Source organism: Cyprinodon tularosa, unplaced genomic scaffold (genome assembly GCF_016077235.1).
Source record: "Cyprinodon tularosa strain WSP-4 unplaced genomic scaffold, ASM1607723v1 ctg341, whole genome shotgun sequence".
Classification (NCBI taxonomy): Eukaryota; Metazoa; Chordata; class Actinopteri; order Cyprinodontiformes; family Cyprinodontidae; genus Cyprinodon; species Cyprinodon tularosa.
Window position 1 is genome coordinate 378,254 of NW_024039054.1, and position 25,827 is coordinate 404,080.

General features: G+C 37.5%; 1 protein-coding gene across 6 annotated transcripts in view; it reads left to right on the top strand.

Moving 5' to 3' along the window:
* LOC119789588 (connector enhancer of kinase suppressor of ras 2-like) overlaps positions 1-25,827 on the top strand; it is a 69,275-nt gene that overhangs the window by 24,701 nt on the left and 18,747 nt on the right. For 3 of the 6 annotated variants that reach the window (XM_038294530.1, XM_038294534.1, XM_038294531.1), the window contains exons 3-9: positions 2,604-2,806; positions 4,961-5,066; positions 5,958-5,999; positions 6,104-6,223; positions 13,762-13,821; positions 14,734-14,802; positions 22,109-22,255. In XM_038294530.1, the coding sequence (XP_038150458.1) occupies positions 2,604-2,806; positions 4,961-5,066; positions 5,958-5,999; positions 6,104-6,223; positions 13,762-13,821; positions 14,734-14,802; positions 22,109-22,255 (747 nt within the window). The remainder of the gene's footprint in view (positions 1-2,603; positions 2,807-4,960; positions 5,067-5,957; positions 6,000-6,103; positions 6,224-13,761; positions 13,822-14,733; positions 14,803-22,108; positions 22,256-25,827) is intronic. The other 3 variants (XM_038294532.1, XM_038294536.1, XM_038294533.1) reach the window with 1 other exon arrangement.

The following is a 25,827-nucleotide window of genomic DNA, read 5'->3' on the forward strand; positions in this document are numbered from 1 at the left end:
TCAGTTTGTAGACTCCTACAGTTCCTGTCAAATGTTAACGTACGGCACGATCATCATGGGCATGAATGGGAAATTAATTTGATTCAGGGTGAAATTATTATACAGCTGACAGCTTTGCCGCATTTCAGAAATGAGAGCTGGCTCAAATCCTGTGGATTTATCGAAGATTTTCTCCAAAAATCCTGTGGATTTATCGAAGATTTTCTCCAAAAAATCCTTGTAAATTATGTGCACACACCCCCCTGGTGATATTTTGATAAATGTCACATAAAGAAGTTGCAGAGAAACCACTCACTCTGTGTACCAGTCAATAAGTCTGTCCTCATAAAGCTGCTTGGTTTCCAGGCAGAGAGTCTGATCTTTTTTTATGCTTGCTGGTGGGGCTTTAGGGAAACCATTTAAACAATTCAGATGTTTTTTGTGTCTGTGTCTGTTTGAACACCAGACGATGTCCAGGTTAGAGCCAACCAGATTTTAAATTAAGGTTGACATTGAAATTTTTTTATTCCAACCACTTTGTGCATTGCACTAGTCCCTCTGCAGCCCCCAGCATCTTACTGCCACCACTTTTCTTCACAACAGCTATAGGTCTCTGCTTGACTGTTTTAAACCAAGTGCATGTCTTTTTGATTAAAAATGCTCTTTTTTTTCTCAACTGTTCTCAAGTTATTTTCCTTGGCTTGTCCTCAGAAGAAGCCAGAGGTTTCAGCTCAAAGGTATATGCTGAAAAGCAGCTGTCTTCCACTCCATTACCATCTCTGTTCATGATGATTGAAATTTGATTCTCCATGGGAAGTGATGAAATAACAGCTTGAGGTTAATGAGCTCTGCTTGTTTTGGAAAACAGGAACAGGTTGACTTTTATCTATCTTATCCAGTTTGTAATTTTAACAGAACAATGATAACTAGCATCCTTCTAAAACGGGCTAACTTTCAGGTTCTTGAGTGTTCCTCAATTATTGAAGATCTTTGGACCATGTTTAAAACACAAATCCGAGCTAGGAATTCCTTTTCTAGGGGTTTTACCAACATTGTCACGGTAGGGAAGATGATGGTGAGCGACACAGCCTGAACTTCTATTGAGTGAATTTGATTCCATTATTTTTGCAAGCAAAGAACAATTTAAAGAAGAACGATTATTCCACAGATCAATCTAAAGAAATAGATGCAGATTCAACGGGCCCAGGTCATCAGAGATGGCAAAAGTACTCACTTTCCGTACTTGAGTAAAAGTACAGATACTTGTGTTAAAAAATACTCTGGTAAAAGTGGAAGTACTGATTAAACTTCTTTACTCAAGTAAAAGTAACAAAGTACAGGCTTGTAAATTTACTTAAAGTAGAAAAGTAAAAGTAGAAACCACTTTTTTCATGCCGTTGCCTACATTTTAAATGGATGTCGTCCATACTACTATGCTAACGCCACCGCCACCAAGCTACAATGATTTGCCGCCAATGAATACCGCCGAATCTGTCGATTCATCATGTAGTGGTGCGTCAAATGCAACGTAGATTCCCATCCAATTAGATTGAATTTGGTATTGATGACATGAAAAATAATAACGGTAACTCCATTGAAATGATTCAAAAACTAAAGTAACGAGTCAATTTTTTAAAATGTAAGGAGTAGAAAGTACAGATATTTGTGTAAAAATGTAAGGAGTAGAAGTAAAAAGTCGCCATAAAAATAAGTAGTTAAGTAAAATAAAAATATCAGAAAAATCTACTTGAGTACAGTAACGAAGTATTTGTACTTCATTACTTCCCATCTCTGCAGGTCATAGATCAGAATCTGAACTTCTTCCATCCTTCATCCCTGCCGGGTGGGGGATGAGCTCCAAAGCTTCTTACGTAATCAGGATTTAGTTTTAAGTCTGTCAGGCCTTCCTGTATTAGATATGATTAGTGGCCCTCCTGCTGTGCTCTCTCCTCCTAAGAAACCCAGACGGGAGAGATTCCACTGGCCTGTACAAAAATGAGTGTATCTGTGGAGATTCAAAGCAACAGCAAGAGTCTGGTGTTTATTTTTATTTCCTCTGCTCTGCATTTGGGGCCCTGCTCCAACTGTGGCTCTTATGAGAGCTGTGCGAGAGCAACAATTACTCAAAGTCTGTTGTTTAAATAAAAAAGTTTTGAAAGCATCACCATTTGACAAACTCTGATGAACTGGTCAAACACAGAGGTTTGACTTTTCCTTACAGCAGGTTCTGTAACAGCTTTTTCCCCACTGTTATCAGACTGCCGAACTGTTGAAAAAAAAACAACAGAAATTCTAAATCAAGTCACTAATTGGGACTCTGCATCACACAGACAATATCAAACCAAATAGTACTCTATTTTTTTGTACTGCATTCTTTGCACCATATATATTTGTTTTTGCACTGCTCTGAATTTCCATATAAATACCTTATGCACCATATTTTCCTCTCACTCAGTTTACATTCAATCCCTGCTGCACTTTATGAAATTAAAATGTTTCTTTTCACAGCTAAGCTGCTGCTCATTTACTGTCTGAAAGCTGAACAAAACAAAATTTTGTTTTGTATACACTGTTTTTACAAAATTACAATAAAAGTTGTCTAAGTCTCAGTCTTCCTTCTGCAGAATTATGGTCTGGAAACTGAGAATCTGAAGACGCTTTCTCACAAGCTCAGCGCATCTGCAAAAAACCTGCAGAACTTTATCACGGGCCGGCGACGGAGCGGCCATTACGATGGCCGAGCCACTCACAAGCTGCCAAACGACTTCCTGACGTCTGTGGTGGATCTCATCGCCGCTGCTAAGAGTCTGCTAGCATGGCTGGACAGGTGAGATTTGCAACATGCTGATCCTGGATCCATCCGTCCATCTCTGCCCATCCCATAGGCATAATAATGATTGGAGCTGCTGCTGGAGAGCATTAAATATGGCCGCCAGCTGGGCTAAACCAAAACAGCTCAATACTCTGCAGGATTTGCTGTTCAAATCAACAGAATATTCAGCTCAGGGCTCAGGGGCTAACTTTTAAAAAAATTAATACACACAATAAACATATACATGTCTACCAGCAAATTGCCAGCTAATGTTTTTTTCCTGGATCTCAATCAGCTTAGAAGGCTAAACCCAAACTTTGCCTGCGTTTCCAAAGATGAGGCTGCAGCACAGTACCAACGTCAGGTACCTTTACCTGTAGAAACACAACAAAAGTTAAAGAAAAATAAAAAAAATCTGTCATGTTTTAGGAGTTTAAGCTCATTTAAAACTTTATTCGATGGATGGATCGATGGATAGCTAGATAGTTTGATTGAGAGCAGCAACTACAGCAGCAATAGGCAATAGCAGCCCATGAGGAGTTTAGTCTGTATATGTTTCTATGGTCCATCCATTCAGGTATTTTTTCAATCACTGATTTTACCTGAAAATGTAAAATGGTATTATATTTGAATTCTTCATATATTTTATTATCAAAAACATTTCATTCTATTATTATTTTTTATGACTTTTTTTCATTAATTGTGATTTATTTTACTTTATTATTTACTATTGTTTTATTGATTTATTGTTGTTTTATTCAGAAAACAATGAAAACTATTTATTATTGTTCATGATTTTTGAGTATTTGTTGATATAGCAAACTCAGTTTTTTTGTCCATTCTGTTCTATTTTTTAATAAAGCAAACTTAACTATTTCTTATATCATATGCAGAAATCATATTTAATAATTATAAATAATCTAATTTTTTTATTTTTATCATCCAGTTTATATTTAATAATAAAATGAGAAAGTGCTATCTTTTTTAAAATGTCAGTAACTTAATTTTGTGTAAAAGTTTCAAAAAAGTTCACCTCTTTAAAAACACCCAATGTAAGTTGGAAATAAAAAACATTTGAAAAAAATAAGGATCGCAAGAACTGATAACTAATGGAAATATAGGAAAAATCTCTGTGAGGGATAAAATCAGGACTAAACTGTCACATGTGATAATTTAAATTATAGCTTCATTGAGTTTTTAAAATATAAAGTCAGCAGAAGGTTAAACCTTAATAAACCTTTATGAACTTAAACCTTTATGTACTTAAACCTTAATGAACTTCGCTACCGGCAAGCAGCATCTTGTCACCTCTTTGTCCGTCTCCTTGTTTTTGTGCAAGGCAGTGATCTCTCCTCTGAATGTTTTGGACATATCTGTTGACTTTTTTTCACCCCACAACCAAGCATCCCCATCAACAGTCCAGGCATTTAGGCAGGTTGATTCAAGCACACCTGATACAATGGATGAAGCTCATGTTTGGATTCATCTGGTGTTTCTGATGATTTCTGAAGGCGCGCTCCAATGACGAGGGGTGGGAATATGTTGAGTCTGGATCGCTCATTTAAAGTAGGATTGAATAATGGATATGGAGGACAGCTTTTCAAGATTAATATTATTGTATTATTGCACCTTCAACAAAGCAGACAAGAATTATCATTTTCTTTGATGTCTGTGATGCATCGGCTCACAGGAAGGCCTTACAGAAGTTCTGAAGACAGGTTGGCTCAAAGGAAACTGAACCAGCCTTATTTTTGAAGTGACTTTATGCCTTGGTTCTCTGCATGCGTGTCTCTCTGTGTGTGTTTGTCTCTGTGTGTCTGATGTCATTTGAACTTCAAAGTTGACAACACTGAACAGAAATAAAAAAGATCTGGGTGTTTTCTTTCTCATAAAGCAGAAACATAATTGGTTTCTTTCATCCTGTTAAAACGGATTCAGAATCAGGTTTCCACTCTTTGTTTGTTCATGTTTAATTGTGGACTAAATTAGTCAGGAATAAATAAACACTGAAAATGAAGTTTGCTTTTATAAATGATTTTTTTATTCGCTTTGATTCTAATTAGTGAAGAACTGGATCTTATTAGCTGCATGTTTGTTGATAGAGAGGATGTTGTTTTTCATCCGTCTCTGAAAGTCTATGATGAAGGACAGTCTAATTGTTCATTTCAGGTGCTCCTTCTTTTTTAGGTCACCTTTTGCTGCAGTGGCGGATTACTCTGTGACCAGAAACAATGTGATCCAGCTGTGTCTCGAGCTCACTACCATCGTGCAGCAGGTAAATAAACTCTACACCATTATATTATGATGCTCAGCTCATGACTTCAGCGCATCTTGACTCATGGTTGACTCCTCCAGATAAACAGGGATTTTCCTGCTATTTATGCTCAGGAATGTTATTATGATTTATTTGTTGATTAATTTCCAAACAACTTCATCAGTTTTAACCAAAGTGATGAAGAGCCATTATCGAGCCACAGGTTGCAGACCCAAACTGCCTGAGATGAGAGTTTGGCAGCAAGAATAGGCAATGTTAGTGGAGATATACTCCAAAAATATGCTGCAGCTGTAACTGTTGCAAAATGTTATTTTATGACATTAAGACTCAGGGATGCTGAATGCAAATCCACATCAGAGTTTCCCCATTTTTACTCCTCCTTCCACTTTATGCACTAATTTGACCACAGCTGTAATGTGACAGTATGTTAGAAAGTTCCTGAGGTATGAATACTTCTGTAGGCCCTGCATTCGGCTGCTCGTGTCGCCGTAGCTGGTGAACAATCAGTCACTCAGTAGATAACGAGGGAAGTGGTGGTTGATGGCTTCTCGCTTGGTCCCTCTGGAAGATAATGTTTGTCTGGAGAAAAATTAAAGTGATATAACAAATTGAAAAGGGACGGGGGAGGGGTTAAGGAGGCCAAATTAGATTGAGCTGAAGACGGAGGGAGGAAGGAAGGCTAGCAGCGAGCAAGAGAGACCTGCCTCCGCATCGGTGACTCATTTGTTTGGTGTTTGTGCGTGCCTGTGTGGGAGGGTTTGAGGGGGGGGGGGGTGCAGGTGCCAAGCTGCTCAATTTCTTCCTATATCCACCTACAGCAGAGAGGCCAATAACTCCATTTTAGTCCAATACTCCTGAGGTAACTATTTTTTTCTTCTGAATATTCCCCAGGACTGCTCTGTGTATGAAACTGAAAACAAGATCCTGCATGTGGTGAGTTTCTAACTTTATCTGGCTGAACTGATCCTATAGTCACCTCCTGCTGGCTTTGTGCAGCGTTTTAAGAACGTGTTCATCCCCTGTTCTGTTGTCCTCAGTGTAAGACTCTGTCTGAAGTCTGCGACCAGATTATCTCTCTGTCCTCGGACCCCATGGTGTCTCAGTCTGCACACTTGGAGGTAGTGCAGCTTGCCAACGTGAAGTCCACCGAAGGCCTGGTAAGGCCCACTGTCAGCCACACTCCCATTGTTAAATGCATTTGAATCAGATCACAGACTCCACACAGCAAGTAAGAAGATAAGATGTTTGTCTAGTGCGAGAAAAATGGCAAAATAGAGTCTGATTGGGACAGAATAAAATGAGAGTAAATATTGGGGCAGCTTTCAACAAGGAGGGAGTTCAGATCTGCCCTGGAAAACAATGGTTTTCTTTTTACTAAAAGTTGAAAGTGCTCTGTTCAAAAAACTTTACTATAAATAACTTCTTTATGACCTTCTTACCTCATCTTACCAATCTAACCAGACATCTGCTAAAACTCTGGGAGTTACGCCGTGCTCCTTTAAGGCAGTTGCATTATCTCAAATTGGAAAGTTTAGTAAAATCTGACTCACTAACTCCATCATTATTATTAGTATTTTTTTTGCATTTTATTCTTTTCAAATTAAACGGACACCATGTAACTTTTGGCCACTAGGGGCGCTAGACCTGTACATTTCATGTCTGATTTCACGTCTACACAGGTTAAAACAGCTACCCTGCAAATTACATGGAAAAAATTTCTTTTAAAAATCAGCAAAGCAGTATCATGGACGCAGATTACCACTGCTATGTTCTATTGGCTTTGCTTTGTAAAACTAGGTATCTGTCATTTTCCGCGGAATGCCTGAGATTTATAGCCTTTGGGGTTCTGTTAGCTTTTGTTTGTCGCCTGCCAGCTTTGTCTGCGTGAATTTTGCTTCTACTAAACATAGAAAGTAATAATAAAGATATCTGACTGTATACTAGGAGCAAATATTTAACTTAGCATTCTAACAATAAAGTTGAGAAAAGGGAATCGGTTTTTACATCCGCCTTCTTCTTGTTTTTCCTCGATCCCTTTCCCGTTTTCTCTTTTTAGCCTCTTCAGAAGGTTTAAACTTTTTCTTTGCCTCATTCCATTGCCCCTGACCAGTAGTCGAGCAGCTGGAAAAATAGTAGAGCAAAAGCCTTAGATCCATGATGATATAAGAGCCTGTGGCATTAAAGCGATACGTTCTTCCAGGTCACATGACCTGGCAAATGACGGTGTGCCTTCTCCCAACTTACATAGTTGATATTTCTAGAGGGGAGTCCTGCTGGTAGCATTGATAGTGTCAATCGCTGTATATTGGCCTGAGGAATCATTTAAAATAACCCATATGTATCAACCATTTAGGTCAAAAAGTCCACGGTGTGCCTTAAAGTTTTTTAGAAACTAATGATCTATGACTTTTATTTTTCCTGTGATGTACGATGGTGTGACACAGAGTTGATTTGTTTTCAGGAACTAGGGAACGTGCTGAATGGAAACCCATTTTTAATACAGCTTCAACACACAGATAGCAGGACTGTAATTCAATTCAATTCAATTCAGTTTATTTATATAGCGCCAATTCACAACAAAAGTCATCTCAAGGCACTTTACAGTTCAACCAGATCATACAGTCAAATTGATTCAAAGTTTTCTAAGGAAAACCAATTGATTGCATTGACTCATTGACTCAAATACAATCCCTCACACTAAGCATGCTTGTAAGAGAGCGAAAGCAATATGCAAAGCTAGCTGTTAAAGAACAGCAGCAAAGACTGGCTCCCTGGGATCTCCAAAACAACCATTGCAACATTGTACTGTCACAAACGTAAATATGTGGAGTTGGTTTAACTCGTACCCATCTGTTCCACTGAATGCGGAATAGGTGCGGCTGTGCTGCAACCCTAGTCAGTCAGCTGCCGAAAAGCAAAGGGAATCTGGTCGAGTTTACAAGAAAAATACTAAATTTGTCGCCTGCCAGGACTTTTAGGTAATAAATCCTACTCATACACTTAATCAACAATCATAATAAATTTGAGAAGTGAACAAAAAAAATCTCTGAATCTGAACTCATTTAGATCTAAAGAAACGAGGGTGACGCCAGCATTGGGCAATAAACCACTTAACTGGTTCTATTGGGAGCCTACAGGTACTCTACTACAGAGTGTTTTAGATTGCTGTTTGTCGCTTTAACACTTCTTGTGGAATAGAGTGTTTGAAAGAAAGCACAACATGGCCTTACCCTGTCGCTTCCACATTCAGTGAAACCAGGATGATATGACTTTTCAATAGAGCTGCTGGCTTTGAAAAAGATGTTTAAAATGAACCTTTACTGTCGAAAACATTTTACAAAATGACCAATAGTTAAATATAAGGGAGGTTCTAGGATTATTCTGGTCTGTTTCTCTGCCAAAGGCTCTAGGGGTCTTGTGCATCCTATTGTAAACTATTTGAAATACCAGCATGATTACATAAATACGTGTTGGCGTCTTCCAGAAAACGGAAAGCGAGGACATCTCTGGGTGTCTCTTTCAAATCAACAAAGAAATAGTTAATTGTTCATACAATCAGCTTTCTCACTTGGTCATTTCGGTCCCCGGACCTAAACAGGAAAGAATTAAAGGGTGCAATGAGTAGAAATATGCATAAGAAAATCTACAGTTCTGGGTGATTCAGAGATAAATTGTCAAAAATCCCACCCTCGTTATGATGAATGCTTGAATAAATGTTTAATAAATGCTTTTATTTTCTGGGTTAAGCATCCATCTTATCGGCTTACAAATTATTCTTAGGTTGATTGATTTAATTGATCGATTGATAAGCAGCCATTTTCAGAAAAATCAGATGCTTTCATAACACGAAATGGCAATTATTTTTGCCAAATACCTGATTAAAGAAAACTATAATAACATTTTAAAAATTATTTTTTTAAATGCTGGCTGAATAAACAAAGCAATATTGTCATATGCTGCATTCAGGCCGGACGTATTTCTGGCGTCAACAACACCCAAACACAGAAATTTGGTTGCTGGATCAAACAGTGGTCAAGTTGGCTTGCAGCTTTGACGTTCCTGCTGCTCAGGGCTCTGGTTGTTTATCTGCTCTGTTCAGTAGCTTTAAGCTAGAGACTCGGCTTTAGTTAATTTATGAGTTGGAAAATAGTTTTAACATGTTTTTAAGTGAGAAAGTCCATCCTCTGTTCATCAGTTCATCAGGATTATGATCCCACTAAAATATGCAGTTCTTATTTGCTCTCTGCTGCAGCCAGCCTGTGGGGGATTTTCTGATTTTTTGAATGGTTGATGCTCTGGTGTCCAACGGCTAAACTTCAATTTAATGAACTCAAGCATCAAACACTCGGACGCCACAACACTCAGATGCCTTTTGACACTGTCCTCCATAGATTTTGCATGTAAATCAGATGCTTTAAGTCCCAGAACCCATCAATGGTATGAAAATACCATTACACATAACTAAACACTGATAAGTATATATATGATTTGTATAAGATAAAACATAACGGGAATCTATAAGGTTTCTGAATGAAAAAAGATGAATAAAATATGCGCAATACTTATGATTTCCAGTGTGCAAAGATGTAAAACTATCATTAAAAGCCAGGGTCTATTGCTGTAACATATTATCTGACTATTTATTGCTTTGTTTCAATGAATTGGATGCTAACTATAATGTACTCTCCTTATCAGCATTAAAAAGTGCAAATAATCCCGCCCTAAACCTACCATTAATTGATAATTATTCGAAAATCCGTTGTTTGTTTACATCCCTTGTCCAAGATTATCCTCCTGCAGAAAACATGAATTTATGCCTAGCATTTAATTTAATACATTCCCTTTTTATGGCGCAAAGATAATTAGTTGTCAATCTGATTTTAAATGAGCCCTGTTGATTAATCCTTTACTCCTCTGTAGCTTGATGTTAATGTGAAGAAAAACTCATCACAATCTTGTTTAGTGCATCAGTGGATAATAAAGATACAGATGATGCTGATTTCATTAGGGGGTTATTAAGACGTGCTCAGATTGATGTTAAAATGTAATTATTACCCCAAACCAAGAGTTATGTAATGAAAATTGCAGCTGTAGATGATTATTTTAGGTATTGTTAATATTTTAATGCAACCTGACTTTTTGATGCTGTTTTTATTTAGAATTTATATATATATATATATATATATATATATATATATATATTTTTTTTTTTTTTAAACAGACTTAGGTTTTAAAGAGCAAAGCAAGAGCATTTTTACCATTTTTTCTTACATACAACAAGAAAGCTACATCAGAATGTATATTGAAGCACTGATGTTGAAGCTAGTAATAATCTTCAGGGCTGTCATGTTCAATATAGAAAGGCCATGTGTGCCTGGGGGACACGGGGGATCTGGGGCTCGGATCCGTCCTCTCTACCTCAGTTAGGGATCCATCTACCTTCAGGTTTGTAATCCGAACAAACAGCGAGGACGACAGAAGGACTGACTGTTTGCCAGCCAGCGGACTAATGCTGCTGTCAAGCTTCCTTCAAGTGGATATATGTGTTTTTAACCATTAGTAATTGAACCCACTCCCCCAGCACCAAAGCATGATATCAGCTTTGATTATCCCCTCGCAGCAAACTGACGGTCACTGCACAGATTTCTGCTGTTTAATTCTCTGCAGAAACATGGATTGTGGACAGTAGTAACGGCATTAATAGTCAGTAAACATGAAGGTTTTAATAAACTGCATAGCTCAGACACTGATAGAAATCGAGGTTAACACCTTGAGCTCTGAATCTCAGTATACTCTTTCAGCCACTTCTGAGCAGACCGACATGTCCTGGATCACAACGATACACACAGAGATTTGACCATTCCTGGCTCAAAAAAAACCCAAACACCTTATTATAAAAAGACAGCAAGCCTTTTACCGACCGATGATGTTCCCCTACTTAACAACAACAACTCAGCTTTCTTTCTGAAATCTCCTTTTATTTCAGTAAAAAGTCTTTTTTCTTAAATAGATCAGAAAAATCTATAACCTTCTTGCTGCTGTAAAAACCAGAATTTCCCCAATGATGGAAAATTAAGGGATTTTCTATTCTATTCTATTCTATTCTATTCCATTCTTGTTCCATTCTATTCTTGTATTATTCTTAGGCACTGCTCAGTGGTGCAGTGGGTAGTACTACTGCCTTGCAGGAAGAAGGTTCTGGCTCCAATTCCCAGCCTGAGCTCTTTCTCCATTGAGTTTGCATGTTCTCCCTGAGTATTTGTGGATTCTCTCCGGGTACTCCGGCTTCCTCCCACAGTCCAAAAACATGATTGTTAGGTTAACTGGCTCCTCTAAATTCTCCTTAGGTGTGGGTGTGTGATGGTTGTTTGTCTCTGTGTTGCCCTGCGATGGACTGGTGACCTGTCCAGGGTGTACCCCTCCTCTCGCCTGTAGACAGCTGAAGATAGGCACCAGCACCCCTCGTGACCGCAGTAGAGATAAAGAGTGACAGAAAATAGATGGATGGGTTTTATTTGTACTTACTTTTTCTCTTTTCTGTAAACAGTTATACTGCAAGAAAATAATTTCCCACAAGGGATTAATAAAGTAATTCTGATTTACAGCTATTTTTTTAAAACAATGAAATTCCTCCAGGAATTTCTTCCAAAAGGAAGAAATGTTTTCTTATTTAAAAATACAATTTAATTTACAATTTGAATCAAACATTTTGATCTTTAAAACCTTGGAAAAATTTTGAAACTGATGGTTATACAAGACTTGAGCTTGTTCCTCTGCAGGCCAAAGTATTTATAAAGTTGTTTCTGACGAGAGAAAACTGCAGGTTGAAATATTGAGGTCAGTTTGAAGCACTGTGCTGTTTTACTGCCCAGCGTCCCATGCAGCTCAGTGTAGCTGCTCCAAAACTGGGTTTTGCTCAGCTGATGGGCATGTGAGTAATCTGCTAATACCCAACAAATAACACAGCCACAGTGCATGTGGTGCAGCTGCAACACTAGGCCAACATGTATTCCTTTATTGTTAGTAATTATTTAGAACAGAAACAGAAAAAAAGATACCCTTTGCTTGCCTGTATTGCCCTGAGCCCTTCGTTGAGTTTTATCTTTGCATTGACCTACACTCAGACTCAACCTCCTTGCTCGGGGCCACAATAAAAGCCCTACCCCCCACGCAAATGCCGGAACTGGGCATGGAAGTTCTCTCATCCATTCAGTGAACCCTGAACACAACAGTGAGCCAAGTGGCCTAAAAAGAATAAAAAAAACCACTCATCTTGAAGCCTGGCTTGCAGCTTCTGTGCGTGTTTGTTTGGTTCTTAAGCTCTTTACATTCCTCTCCTTTCATTAAAGCTTTGAGTTTAAGCGATCATGATTGTATTTTATGCAGATTAATAACCCTTCATGTTTGTTTTAATCTGCTTGGATGCAGAACTGAGTGGTCGACGGAGCCAACAGGGCCAAAATAAATAAAAGATAAAAAGTTAGTTAGATACATTGTATGAAAGCATTTATCTAAATTTGTTTGAAAATGGTGACTTTGATCAAAGTTCATCGTAAAAGTCATTGAAAGATCAAATAGAATAATTTCAATATTTTTTGTTGATTTTTGTTGTATACACTCTGTGCATACAAAATTAAAAAAGGTTGTCTAAGTCTCTTTTTTAACAAACTGAGCAAAGACAAAGTGTAAAACAGAAATAACAAAAATAGCACAACAACAGGACAAAATATTCTTTTAGAAAAACTGCTGTATACATTTAAAATGAAATTCAGAAAATGTGACTATGCAGCTTTAATTTGGAGTTTTAGGAAGACAAGCCTGGAGTCATGAGGTCCACCCAAAGGCCAGCTGTGGTTCTCAGAGGGATGTTTTTTATGGGATACAACAACATTTAAAAAATGGTGAAGTTTAACCTTCAACAAATGAAAAGTTTGATCTTTTACTCAAAAGTTAAAATCCTATTAGAAATAATATCATTTTTCTCATATTATCCATCTTTTTCTCTTCATTTTAAATTCATTGTAAAGAATAGGGCAAATATGTGGTGACTACGAATCATTTTCAGATCAAAACCTTTTACATCAGTAAAATATAAATACTAGAAAACAATCCTAATGAGCCTTTTTTAATGAAGGTATTGTTTATTTTCCCAGCCCACAATGATATACACTACTCAAAAAAATGAAAGGAACACTTTGTAATCAGAGTATAGCATCAAATGAATTAAACTTCTGGGATATTGATTTGGTCAGGTAAGTAGCAGAGGGGGTTGTTAATCACTTTCCCTTTCTAAAATAACCAGAATATGCTTTATGTTTTAGTAAAATGTTTAATTGTTGTGTTACTGTTGAAAAAGTGAAAAATACTAAACAATAAAATTAGTATAAAATGGCACAAAATGTGGCTTGATAAGACTGTTGATCATGTATCTCTGCTCATGAGCAAAAAATATTCAATGATGAAATAAATTGTTTGTTAAATATGAGATCTGTATTAATATGTAATATTCTCTCTAATATGTCAGGTCATTACCTGAGAGCACAAATCAAACGTTTTTTTCTTTGACTATACAAAGCAAAGTCTATCCAGATTTAACCTCATGTTTCTGTTCAGGCAGATTAATTCAGATTTATAGTTAAAAACTGATGATTTACAGACTAACAAGCTAATTCAGATCGCTGCTCTATTTTTTCAGGGTATGTACATCAAATCAACGTATGATGGTTTGCATGTGATCACCGGGACCACTGAAGGAGTGAGTTAAGCATATTTGTTTTCACCTTTGTTCACAAGTCAGGATGTTCACGCCGATTGGAGGCTTTTCATTTCAATTAAACATTTACTGAAAAAACACTACAACCATTTTAAATGTAATCTTTACATCTAACCTAACAGAATCCAGTTAGGAAAGCATTTTGTAACTGTCATTGAGGAGGAATTATAAATTGTATTTATTCATTTATTATTGAATACTGCAATTTAAAACAGTATTTTCAGATTCATTTTCTTAATGGAGATTTAAAAGACTGTCCTTATCGTCTGTATATTTTTGTATTCATTCTTCGTTCTATGTCTGAATGTAAAATGAAACAAAAACAAGAATAAAGTGACTATTTAAATGAAGATTGGATTGGGATTATTATATAATGCTATATTAATTAAATAATTAATGTATTATTCTTTTATTCATTTTACGATTTGAAACAGCCAACTTTTTTTTACATTTAATTTAATAAACTAATATATCCCGAAAACATATATTAAACTGTAAGGTTTCCAACTGAAAGTATTTGTTTAATTAAAGACAGAGGCCCTTAAACAGGAAACCTTCCTGCTGCTTTAGAGATGTTCTAGAACAGATGTATTTAGATTAGACTAAATACATCTGCCCCTACGGATGGGATCTATTTTCTCCAATGCTGGATCTAGAATGTTCTTCAATATAAGGACCTATACAGATATTAACATTGGATCAGTACATTTCTAGTTCCTATTAAACTGTTATTTCTTCCTTAATTAGCAATTCTGCTAAAGAATACAAGGGATTAGAATTTGATCACATCTCCTTTGCAAACATGTATTATGGAAATTAAAAGGATTTCAAATAACTAGCTTGGGGTGCTCCATAAACATTTTACACTAACTATGATCTCTGCTCCTCCACCAGTCCCTGGCTGATCGCTGTAAGAAGATCCATGCGGGAGATGAAGTCATTCAGGTCAATCATCAGACCGTGGTATGTCCATCTGAAGTCCTCGCTGCGTTATTTTACTTTCCTCTGTCCTGTTTGACTTTGCATGTGATTTTTTATGAACTTTTCTTTCTCCGCCTTTAGCTGTAGATCATTAATGAGCCACATGTGTAAGAAATTCTTTATTTAAGTAAAAGATGCATGTGTAAAAAAAAAGAACACTGTAAAAAAAAAGTACAATTACAGAAAAAAACTCCTCTACTTAAGAAAAAAGTTACTAACAAAGTATTTTTGCTAACCTCTTAACACTTCAACAGCTTGAAAAAGTAAAACATCATAATCACTTGTGACTGTCATTAAATCAATAGTGAAGATACACTGCTGTTGGGTTTTAAACTGATTATTGTCTTTTGTAATTAGGTTTTGAGGGCACTAATGAGGGAACTGGATAGATTTTCCTTTTGTTTGCTTTGCTGCATTGCTCAATATACAGATACCTTTTTATTTCCCAATATACAGCACCTAAAATCAATCATTTTAAAGTATTTTATTAGGAGTACATTAGGTTACTTTTAAAAAGGCTGGTTATGTAATAAGTGCAATTCTTTCAATTATTTTCACAAGTTATTACTTTTTATTAGTTGCACTTGGATGGAAATATATGCAAATTTGACTTAATGCATAATGAGCAGAAATGGATTTAAATGTTTTTATCAGGGAACCAGATCTGTTTTAGGTTATTAATTAATATCCGAAGCTTTAAACATTTCTCAGAGGAGCTCTGTTCAACAGATTGTCCGATAATGGAGCAAGGGCGTTTCTAAACTGTGGAGTAAATTTTGTCCCATTATTTTTGCAAAAAAATGCATAGAAAAAAAAAAAAAAAAACACATTTGGTTAATTTCATTTTGAAGAAAAAAAAATAATTTCAGAAATGAAACTATGAGAGAATTTGAATCAAAAAATGGTTTTGAGAGTAACTTCGCTCTTGTCTCATTTTTTTCTTATAATTCACATTTTTCAAAAAGTGACTTTACAGATTTTATATGTTCCAATTCAATTTTCTTTAAAATTTTTGTTTTTTGGATTGAGTTTTGTTTTATTTCTAAAATTGTGTTTCATTGATCACATTCTCTTCACTTCAAGCCCAATACACATACTCGCTCTTGATGCGCACATTGACCAACAGAAATGTTGCAGCTAACGTCCATTCAGATCAATAGAAATGATTCCTCCCTCCAGACAGAGACCTGGCCCCAGATGTGAAGAGAATGTGATCTATTAAAGGCAAGTAGAAAATCATTTAATTTGTGAAACTCAGTCTGAAAAGAAATTGCAAACATAAAATCTTTTTACATTTTTGAAAACATTACATTTTGAAAGAAGGAAAAGTAAAAAAAAAAAAGAAAATATAAGATCTAAAATCTAGAACTGAAGAATAAATTTTGAAACCTGTTTTGAAAATATACCATCTGCAAAGCAGCAGTTACTCTTCAAACCTTTTTCCCATCAAAGCTTTTCCAAGATTTGATTAATGGATTAATTTTTATTTTTCAATTTCCATTTATAGAATGTGTTCTTTGCTTTCAACAATAATGCAGAAAAAAAATCGCCATACTGGGCTACCCCTTTCATTTAACTGCAGGGTAAAGTAGAGAAATAACGCAGTTGACACATGGAAGGATGCACTGAGATGTCAGAGTAGATCCTCTTTAAATAAGGGTGCACTGATTGATTAGTCCTGATAACCTTATGTCGGTTGATTTGTGATTGGCTGATACTTCTGAGAATCTAAGAATTAGCCACAGTCCCGGCCTTTAGCTTCTCGTTTCTATTTGAGAGCACCACCTCATGTGGAAGTTGCCTCATTGTTTTTAATCAAGATAAAATAGGCACATTAAAGGTGTATTATAACTCTATAACACCTGACGGTGTCAGGTATAAAAACAGGTTTTTCCTTCAAACAGGAACAGAAATGCCTGTCGAGGTTTAATGGGAAGATGATGGAAAAGAATAATGCTGGATAAAAACCAATAAGCCTTTTCATTTTTCACACATAGCTTTTTAGATACACAAAGTTACTACAAAATACATTTATTAGTTTGTTTGATGGACAGATTTAATGTTTGTGTTTAGCTTTTTTTTCTCCTTTAAAACAAGTCTCCATCCACCCACACAGCAGATTTTACATAACAGTGAAACATCTTTGCTTACTTTCCATACACTTCAGATGGCGGCATACACTGCACACCTTAAGTCATCTAACTGTGCAAAGTAAAAGAAAGAAAAAGCACAGGAAAGGAGATATATGACAATAAAAAGCGTTAGAAATAGTCCTTTCTGGATTCAAATGAGGAGAGATGCTGTTTCTCTGAATCCTCAATATCAAGCTAGGAAAAGAAAACCGAAGAAAAAGTGCCTGAACTTGTCCTCCTCCTGCTGTAACATCAGCTAATCTTTTCTAAAATGTTTCTTTGACATCAACCCATAACTGCAAAATGCGTCCCATCATAAAGCGTTTGCAGTTTATTTGTGAATGGAAAAAAAAAGCCTCCTGCAGTGCAGAGTTTAAATATAGCTCCTTTTGTTAAGAATAATTACCGCCTGTGTGTGCAGCAGCCAGATATATGATAACAATTCCACAGCTGCTCATTTCAGGCTCATCTACCAAATGCTCTTATTTAGAATATGGTTAAAAGCTATGAAACTAGAAATCTGCTATAAGTGTGTACGCTTATAAATATGAGCTGTTTTATTTTGAACACATGCACATGAACTACCTTCTACAATCATTTTGAACGTTTTATGCGTGCCCCCTATATATCCCATGCATAAATGCATGCTCCTACACTTTGCTTGTTGGTTGCTTTTTATGCTCTTGTAGATTCTCCTCTTGTGGACCTTTTACTGTGCACTCCTGTCAATTCCTGTTACTTTAGGGGGGAACCAACCTGAGAAAGTAAACTGCGAATGATTGGTTACTTTCCAGGAAATCCCGCCTCTTAAGATAATTCTGTTTTTATTCTAGCTGCGGCTAGTAACGTTAGTAAGCATCTTTAGGCCAGTCGCTGTTCTCCTATATTTGGAAAAAGGTATTCAGCTATGCCAGGGGTCGGCAACCCGTGGCTTCGGAGCCGCAAGAATTTGTAAAAATGTATGAATAATGATTTTTTTGTTTGTTTATTTTAACATAATGTGCAGGAGATCAAACATTCACTTCAATTTCCAATGCTGTAAAAATTTGTATAATAAATACATTTAAACAATAAAAGTACAAATTTCTTTTAACGAAAATTTGCATCATTGCCATAGAGATCATTGGTCATAGCCTGCAATACACGTTTGCAGGTTATTCCAGAATTTCCAGGTTCAGAAGGATTCTCAATGGTAGGCCTATTAAGATAAGGCAACCGATGCTCAGAGTGGGTTTTTTCCCACCCAATAAAACCCAGCATTGCTGATCCGATGCGTAGCTACCTTACCGCGTCTGCAGGTGATGATATGGTTGTAGCATTAAAAAAAAGTTGCTAAAGTCTGGCAGCTCGTGAGTGAAGAGCAGCTCAAGGGGTTTGACAGCTTAACAAGCCGGTGCTGTGTGTAAACACATTTGACATGTTGGATGATCCCAAACAGCATTGTCAGTCAGCATGAATGTTAGAACAGTGCACATATTGTGACTGTCTTTAATGCACCCTGGCATACTCTTAGAGTAGGAATAGATAGAGCTGATGATGATTTATCTTGAACATGCCCCCAAAAAACCTTGATCAAGGTGGATTGACTTTGATGCGTTCAGGTTTTATGTTAAAAGGAACCCTAATCAGGGGAAGATTATACAAAATAGCCTGCAGAGGTCATCAAGAAGTTCTCTGGGTCAGTAAAATACATTAGATTAAAATGTGAAAGATGTATTTTTTTATTGTAATGAAAACTATCATCAAGGAGAGAAGTTTTCTTTAGAAAAGTTTAGGGAATTTTTGAGAGACACCCTCCTGCAGGGATGGGGCCTCACCATTATAATACACTAACAGTTGGTTATATCTACAGAATTTTAAACTCTTTTCGTTAAATCAAGCCTCTTTGTGGAAGACTCTGTCAGACCTACTTTCATCTCCTGACTGTCACGCCATTAAGATCCACCTCTACCAATCATCTTCTTCTGCTCTCATCAGCAACACTCAGCTTTACGTCTTTTGCCAGGGTCTGAGTGGCATAATATTTATATTCATTCATGTCAAGAAACTTCCAAATCGATTGCTTGTCTTCTTGTGAGTTTCTCCGGGTTGGAATTCTTTATTTCAACATGTAGGGTAGAGTCCTGCAACGGGTCGGGTATCCGCGGGTCTCCGACGGGTCACCCGCTAAAATGCTCTTTTGCGGGTGAAAAATACATAAATAAAAATAAACGGGTACGCGGGGTCGGGCTGATATTTTTTTAGTGTGGGCGGGTAGTTGGTGATTTTTTGTTTTTATGCGTGTGTGTTGTTATGGACATCAGAAATGTTATATTAATCAGGCACTGGGGTCACCTTTGTTGTAGCTTAAAGCCCTGCTGGCAGTGTGGGCTTCCCTCCAAAAAGGCCACAGTCAGTGCCTACACGTCTGCTGCAGTGCTAATGGCGCTGTTCGTACTATAGCCTATTACTTGATGTGTTAACGGGACGGGTTGCGGGTTAAATATCAACAGGTCGGGTCGGGTTCGGATTTGAATTGAAGATATCCGCGGGTGACGGGTCGGGTTCGGTAGTCATCCTAACGGATTTGGGCGGGTGCGGGTTGGTAAAACTCGACCCGTGCAGGACTCTAATGTAGGGTATTCCAAAGTTTAAAAATATATACTATATATATATTGCGTAATCAAGTTTTTTTGAAACAACAAAAAAAGAAAAGTTCACACCTGAAGTTTTGGAGGAAATATAAATCTATTGTTGATTAACTTAATACCTAAACCTAATTAAATTTCTTTGGTTTATTCCCTCACCGAGGGCATTGCACTAATCTTAACATTGGTGGATAAGAAACCAAACCTAAAGTAGGTGGATTTTATATTACTTTATTAAACAAATCTGTTTAAGCAAACCTTAAGCAGAGGCGGTGGACTCAGATTTTAGCTTTAAAAAACATACAATGCAGCAATTGACCTCGCCCATTCAGCCACAGTACCTCAGTGTTGCTTTAAATATATTTTTAATTATTTAATGGGACATTTAATCATTATATGTGCATTTTACTATTTAATGGTATGTTTCATATGTGATAATATTTTATAAATAAATACAAAGATAAATAGATAAATCTAATAATTTCATAGTACGTGTATTTATTTAATGACACATTTACCTTTATGTATTTCATGATATATTTTGGCCCTCGATATACCTCAGGGATCACATCACAATAATTGTGAAAACAATCTTGAGGCTCTCCAACTGCTGTTGTGTGACCCCCAAGGGGGGGTCCAAACCCCAGACACCCCAAGTTTCCCGGAAGTTCCGGGAGTCTCCCTATAGATAGTTGTTCACGGATGTCCGCTAGTCGTATAAATTATCCCGGATTTTACACTATGCAAGGTGGTGTTTTTTTTAATGCGAGTGAGAGCGGGCAGTACAATAATTCTTGCATCATTAGAACTACTGAGATTGCGCAGACAGAGAGCGGGGTGTGGGGAGGAGGTTGCTGGTGAAAGCTGTGTAGCGTATTTGTCCAAAGCGATGCTCTGTTCAGTGAGCGTTCCAGGCGACTGGTTGTCAGAGAGCTGATTGGATCCGTCTGATAAGTTTCTCTGGGTTACTCTCTGGTAGTCACCTTGTTACCACTCAAAGCTGTGCATCCTGTGAAATGGCAGAGGTTGAATCCTCGAGTAAAAACTTAAAATGTCAGACTAATTTTACAGCAGAGTATATTCAAGTATATCCACCTCTAGTGAAGGTGAGGAACAGAGGCGGATCTAGACCAAATGTACCAGGGGGCAAGGAGGGGGCCAGCGTGTTTTCATGGGGGCACAGAAGAGCATGAAATAAAAAAAGCAGGGCAATGATTCAAATATACTAAGAGCACTGCATGACGTGAAATTTCTTTTCAATTAGGTTAAATAAATATTCTATTTCTTATGAAGTCAATATACATTTATAGTTTAGGACCTTTACATATTTTTGACTTAATTTAAGTTAAAACTACCGTTTTCTATAAAATTTAGATTAGAATTCAAGACAAAACTGTTAAATTCATCTGTAAAAATTAGAGCATTTTTTTCCCTATTTGTTGTGGAAAAAAACATTTAGCAGATGAGAACTGGGATCCTATCTCAGTATCTCAGTACCACTGAAGCTATCACCTTATTGTTTTGGAATAATTACTAAAACAGAATTAGTAAAGAAAACAAATGAAATAGATCCAAAGGACCTATCAGTAACCATGTCTGTTCCAGCGCATATCATCATTAGAATTTCTGGTGAGGTGAGGAATGATGACACCACGGCGAGGTGCACCTCTGCTTTAGATAAACACAAAGAAGAATAAGGAGGATTATCTGAGAATGAAATTACAGAAACTGTATAAAAAACAAAACCAGTGAGACGAGCTGGAAAACGAGAGCAACAAAAAAAAAAAGCTGTGTAACCAAAATATACGATTTAAAGAAGATTCTTCCAGTGGATAGTAAAAAACAACTTTAAGCTAGTAAATCAAATGACCAAGTGGATGTAATGTTATTTTTAGATACATTAGTAGGATAAGACAGCAAAACAAATACCAGAAGTAAGTGCTTTACTAATGTTTGCAATTCACTCTTTGTAAAAAATCTATATTTGAAGTAGCTGTCAAAAGGAAAAATGACTTTCAGGGAAACACAGCGATCTCCGGGTCAGAGGCTGAAAATGCTCAGCATCTCAGGCTGGTTGGAGATAAAGACCCACGATACACAAAGATTCAGTGTAGACATGCAAACAGGCAGAGATTTCTCTCCCCAAACAGGACGTGGCGTATTTAGTTCAGCAGCAGGCAGTGTTTGTCTGGGCACGTTTTCTTTCTCTTCCATTTGCCTTTAGGTACTGGTTAGAGACGATTTACAAGGCTTGAAACTGTTAGCATCACACAGCAGTTTTGTATTCAATTATATAATTATTTGAGCTTCACAAACACTTGCTACTTTGTGCTGGTCTGTCAGCATGAGGTCCGACTAAAACAGGTGGAAGTTTGGTTTTAATGAAGAAAATGTGCCTAAAGTGAAACAGTATGAATAATCTTTAATCTGATTTAAAAATCATCACCGTCCATTTAAAGGTTTCTGATATGTAGGTTAATCATCCGCGCTTTGATGGCAGTGTGTGTTAAAGCTATTTATGTTTGTTAGGTGGGCTGGCAGCTGAAGAACCTGGTGAACCTGCTGCGTGGGGACCCTGCAGGTGTCACCCTTACACTGAAGAAACGCCCACAGAGCACGCTCACGTCCACTCCCGCTCTGCTCAAAAACATGAGATGGAAACCATTAGCTCTGCAGGTAGGGTGGCAGGTTTCAGTTTGTTTTAGCCTGACCGTCTCTGTCATTTCTGTTCTTATTTCTGTGCACCCATATTGTCTGTAAAATGAGAATCACAACATAAATGCATAAAATATAAACCAGGCAGAGGGTTCTGGAGCGGGTAACCTACGAGGTAGCGTACACGTTTTTCAGGAAAACCCCACAGAGTTTGCTTTGTGCTTTGTGTTTTTTTTCTTTAGATATTAGGATTGTTCTCTATCATTCAGATGTGGGATATTTTTAATCACTGGCAAAGCATTAACTAAACAGATTGTTATTGCTAAATTTAAACTTGTGGCTAATTAGCTGAGTGCTCTGGCATCATTCATTTAGATGTCATGATTTCATCCCTAAGTGGCATCTGTTGTCCTACTTCAGCCAATCTAGTTACATTATTAGGACAGCACCACCAGGATGGGTGGGAAGGAGAGGGACAAGCATTAAAGTGGTCCAGGCTTTCTTTGAGTCCCATTCCAGAGAAAAGGTTTTCTCTCCCCTGAGGCCACAAAGTACAGTCATGCTCAGCCTCTTTCCCTTAATGCCGTCTTTCTCCTCTTCTTCTACAAAATTGTTTTGTTTTTTTCTCTTGCTGGCAGCTTGAAGGACGGAAGTGAGACAAATAAAATCTGTCAGATATTACACAGGAATAAATGTAGAAGTTAGTAGGTAGAGATTTTCCTCATAACACTTTAAACTCATAATCCTTTCACAACTCAAAACATTAAAAGACAAACTGTCTTTTCGTTTTTTGAGTTGTGAAAAGATCAAGGTGCAATGAATATATTAAATAACTAGTTTAGTTGATTAATAGTCATTAAAGTCAAGGATAAAACCAAGTAATGATTATTACCTAAATTGTTGTAAATGCAATCTGCTTATACACCAAGGTTCTTTAGTCTTTTACTCAGGGTTAGAGTCCTGGACCAGCAGTTAAAACCCAGTTGTCTTTGATTAATTTAGTCATTTAAACTATGTTTATCAGCAGAGTTATTAATCACTAACAAAAGAAATCGTCTCTGTTCATTCAACTGTTAATAAAAAGGAGGGTGGATCTGGCTCTGAGTGATCATTTCCAGAATTTCACCAGAACTTCTCCATTGTGGGACAGTAAAGGGATTTTCTATTTTTCTATTCTGAATCGTTTCCTCTATAAAGAATCACAGACGACCACGGGTTAAAACCAGCGGTACCTGGCTAAGAATCCCTATTATAGTATTACTGTATCGAATAACTATGTAAACACTTCGCACTAAGGAAAATAACTACAAGGTCAATGAAAAGATAAAATAAAAATGGGCTCTAAGAGTGCGTTCAAACAGTCTCTAAAGGACGTTCAAGTTTTAAGGCTTGTGGGTACATGCATTTAAGATTGTCCTTTAAAAGAGCAGCAGATAAATGGGAATACCAACTGATGCAGAGATCTTAAATGCAATCAAAACAGTGAAGCTTCACTTGGTTTTACAGTGAAAAATGAACAATGACTCAGGAATTAATTAAAATGCAGCACTGGAGCAAAATGGGTTAGCTCAGATGACATCAGGAGACCCGGACTAAGGAGGGGCTCAGCTGGGACAAAAGAGGCTATAAAACGTGCTAAAATGGCTGCCACCACATATACGCTTGGCCAAAGATCAGGTAGCTTAAAGCAGCAATACTAGCCAATCCACCCTTTCTGTTCAGACAAAGGGTAATAAACAGAGACAGAAAAACACAGTGCTGATTGTTCATTGAGCGTTGGCATTCAGTTCAGAACATTTACTTAAAAACCATTAACAGTTGAATTAAAAAGTTCCTTCAGATAAAACACAACACATGCAAAAATATTTATTCTAACCTCATCCTAGCTAAGTAACCAAATAAGTACCAGATAAAAAGTGGGGAAAAAGGAGAGTTACTGTGTGCTGAATCAATGGAAAGTAGGGGACGATATCTGGTTTGGTTCAGTTCTAGAAAACTTCACGTCCAGTTGAACTTTTTCCTGCTTGACCTGGATGACTGAAAATCTTCACAGATATGTTTAGTTGAGTTCCGCTCAGGAACACTGACTTGAATTATTCTGATGTCAAACAATAGGGGGGCAAATACTTTCACAAAATTTGCTTTCATAGTTTATAAAGTACTCAATGGACTTTTACCACCGCCATTAATGGAGTTCATAAAACTGAAATCCTCTTCTGGCAATGCCACACTCGGTCTACAACTAGAGGAGACTGTGTAGTGCCCTTAAGATGGACCACCTTTGGCCAGATTGTTCTTTCAGTCAGCAGCTGTAACATCTGGAACAGCATCCCTCTCACTATCAGAGAATCCTCCACTGTTAACACATTCAGAACTCAGTTAAAAAAAAATCAACAATGTGGCTCATATATACCGGTATATATATATATATATATATATATATATATATATATATATATATATATATATATATATATATATATACACTATATTGCCAAAAGTATTTGCTCACCTGCCTTGACTCACATATGAGCTTAAGTGACATCCCGTTCCTAATCCATAGGGTTCAATATGACGTCGGTCCACCCTTTGCAGCTAGAACAGCTTCAACTCTTCTGGGAAGGCTGTCCACAAGGTTTAGGAGTGTGTTTATGGGAATTTTTGACCATTCTTCCAGAAGCGCATTTGTGAGGTCGCACACTGATGTTGGACGAGAAGGCCTGGCTCTCAGTCTCCGCTCTAATTCATCCCAAAGGTGTTCTATCGGGTTGAGGTCAGGACTCTGTGCAGGCCAGTCAAGTTCATCCACACCAGACTCTGTCATCCATGTCTTTATGGACCTTGCTTTGTGCACTGGTGCACAGTCATGTTGGAAGAGGAAGGGGCCAGCTCCAAACTGTTCCCACAAAGTTGGGAGCATGGAATTGTCCAAAATGTCTTGGTATGCTGAAGCATTCAGAGTTCCTTTCACTGGAACTAAGGGGCCAAGCCCAGCTCCTGAAAAACAACCCCACACCATAATCCCCCCTCCACCAAACTTTACACTTGGCACAATGCAGTCAGACAAGTACCGTTCTCCTGGCAACCGCCAAACCCAGACCCGTCCATCAGATTGCCAGATGGAGAAGCGCGATTCGTCACTCCAGAGAACGCGTCTCCACTGCTCTAGAGTCCAGTGGCGGCGTGCTTTACACCACCGCATCCGACGCTTTGCATTGCACTTGGTGATGTATGGCTTGGATGCAGCTGCTCGCCCATGGAAACCCATTCCATGAAGCTCTCTGCGCACTGTTCTTGAGCTAATCTGAAGGCCACATGAAGTTTGGAGGTCTGTAGTGATTGACTCTGCAGAAAGTTGGCGACCTCTTCGCACTATGCGCGTCAGCATCCGCTGACCCCGCTCCGTCAGTTTACGTGGCCTACCACTTCGTGGCTGAGTTGCTGTCGTTCCCAAACACTTCCATTTTCTTATAATACAGCTGACAGTTGACTGTGGAATATTTAGGAGCGAGGAAATTTCACGACTGGATTTGTTGCACAGGTGGCATCCTATCACAGTTCCACGCTGGAATTCACTGAGCTCCTGAGAGCGA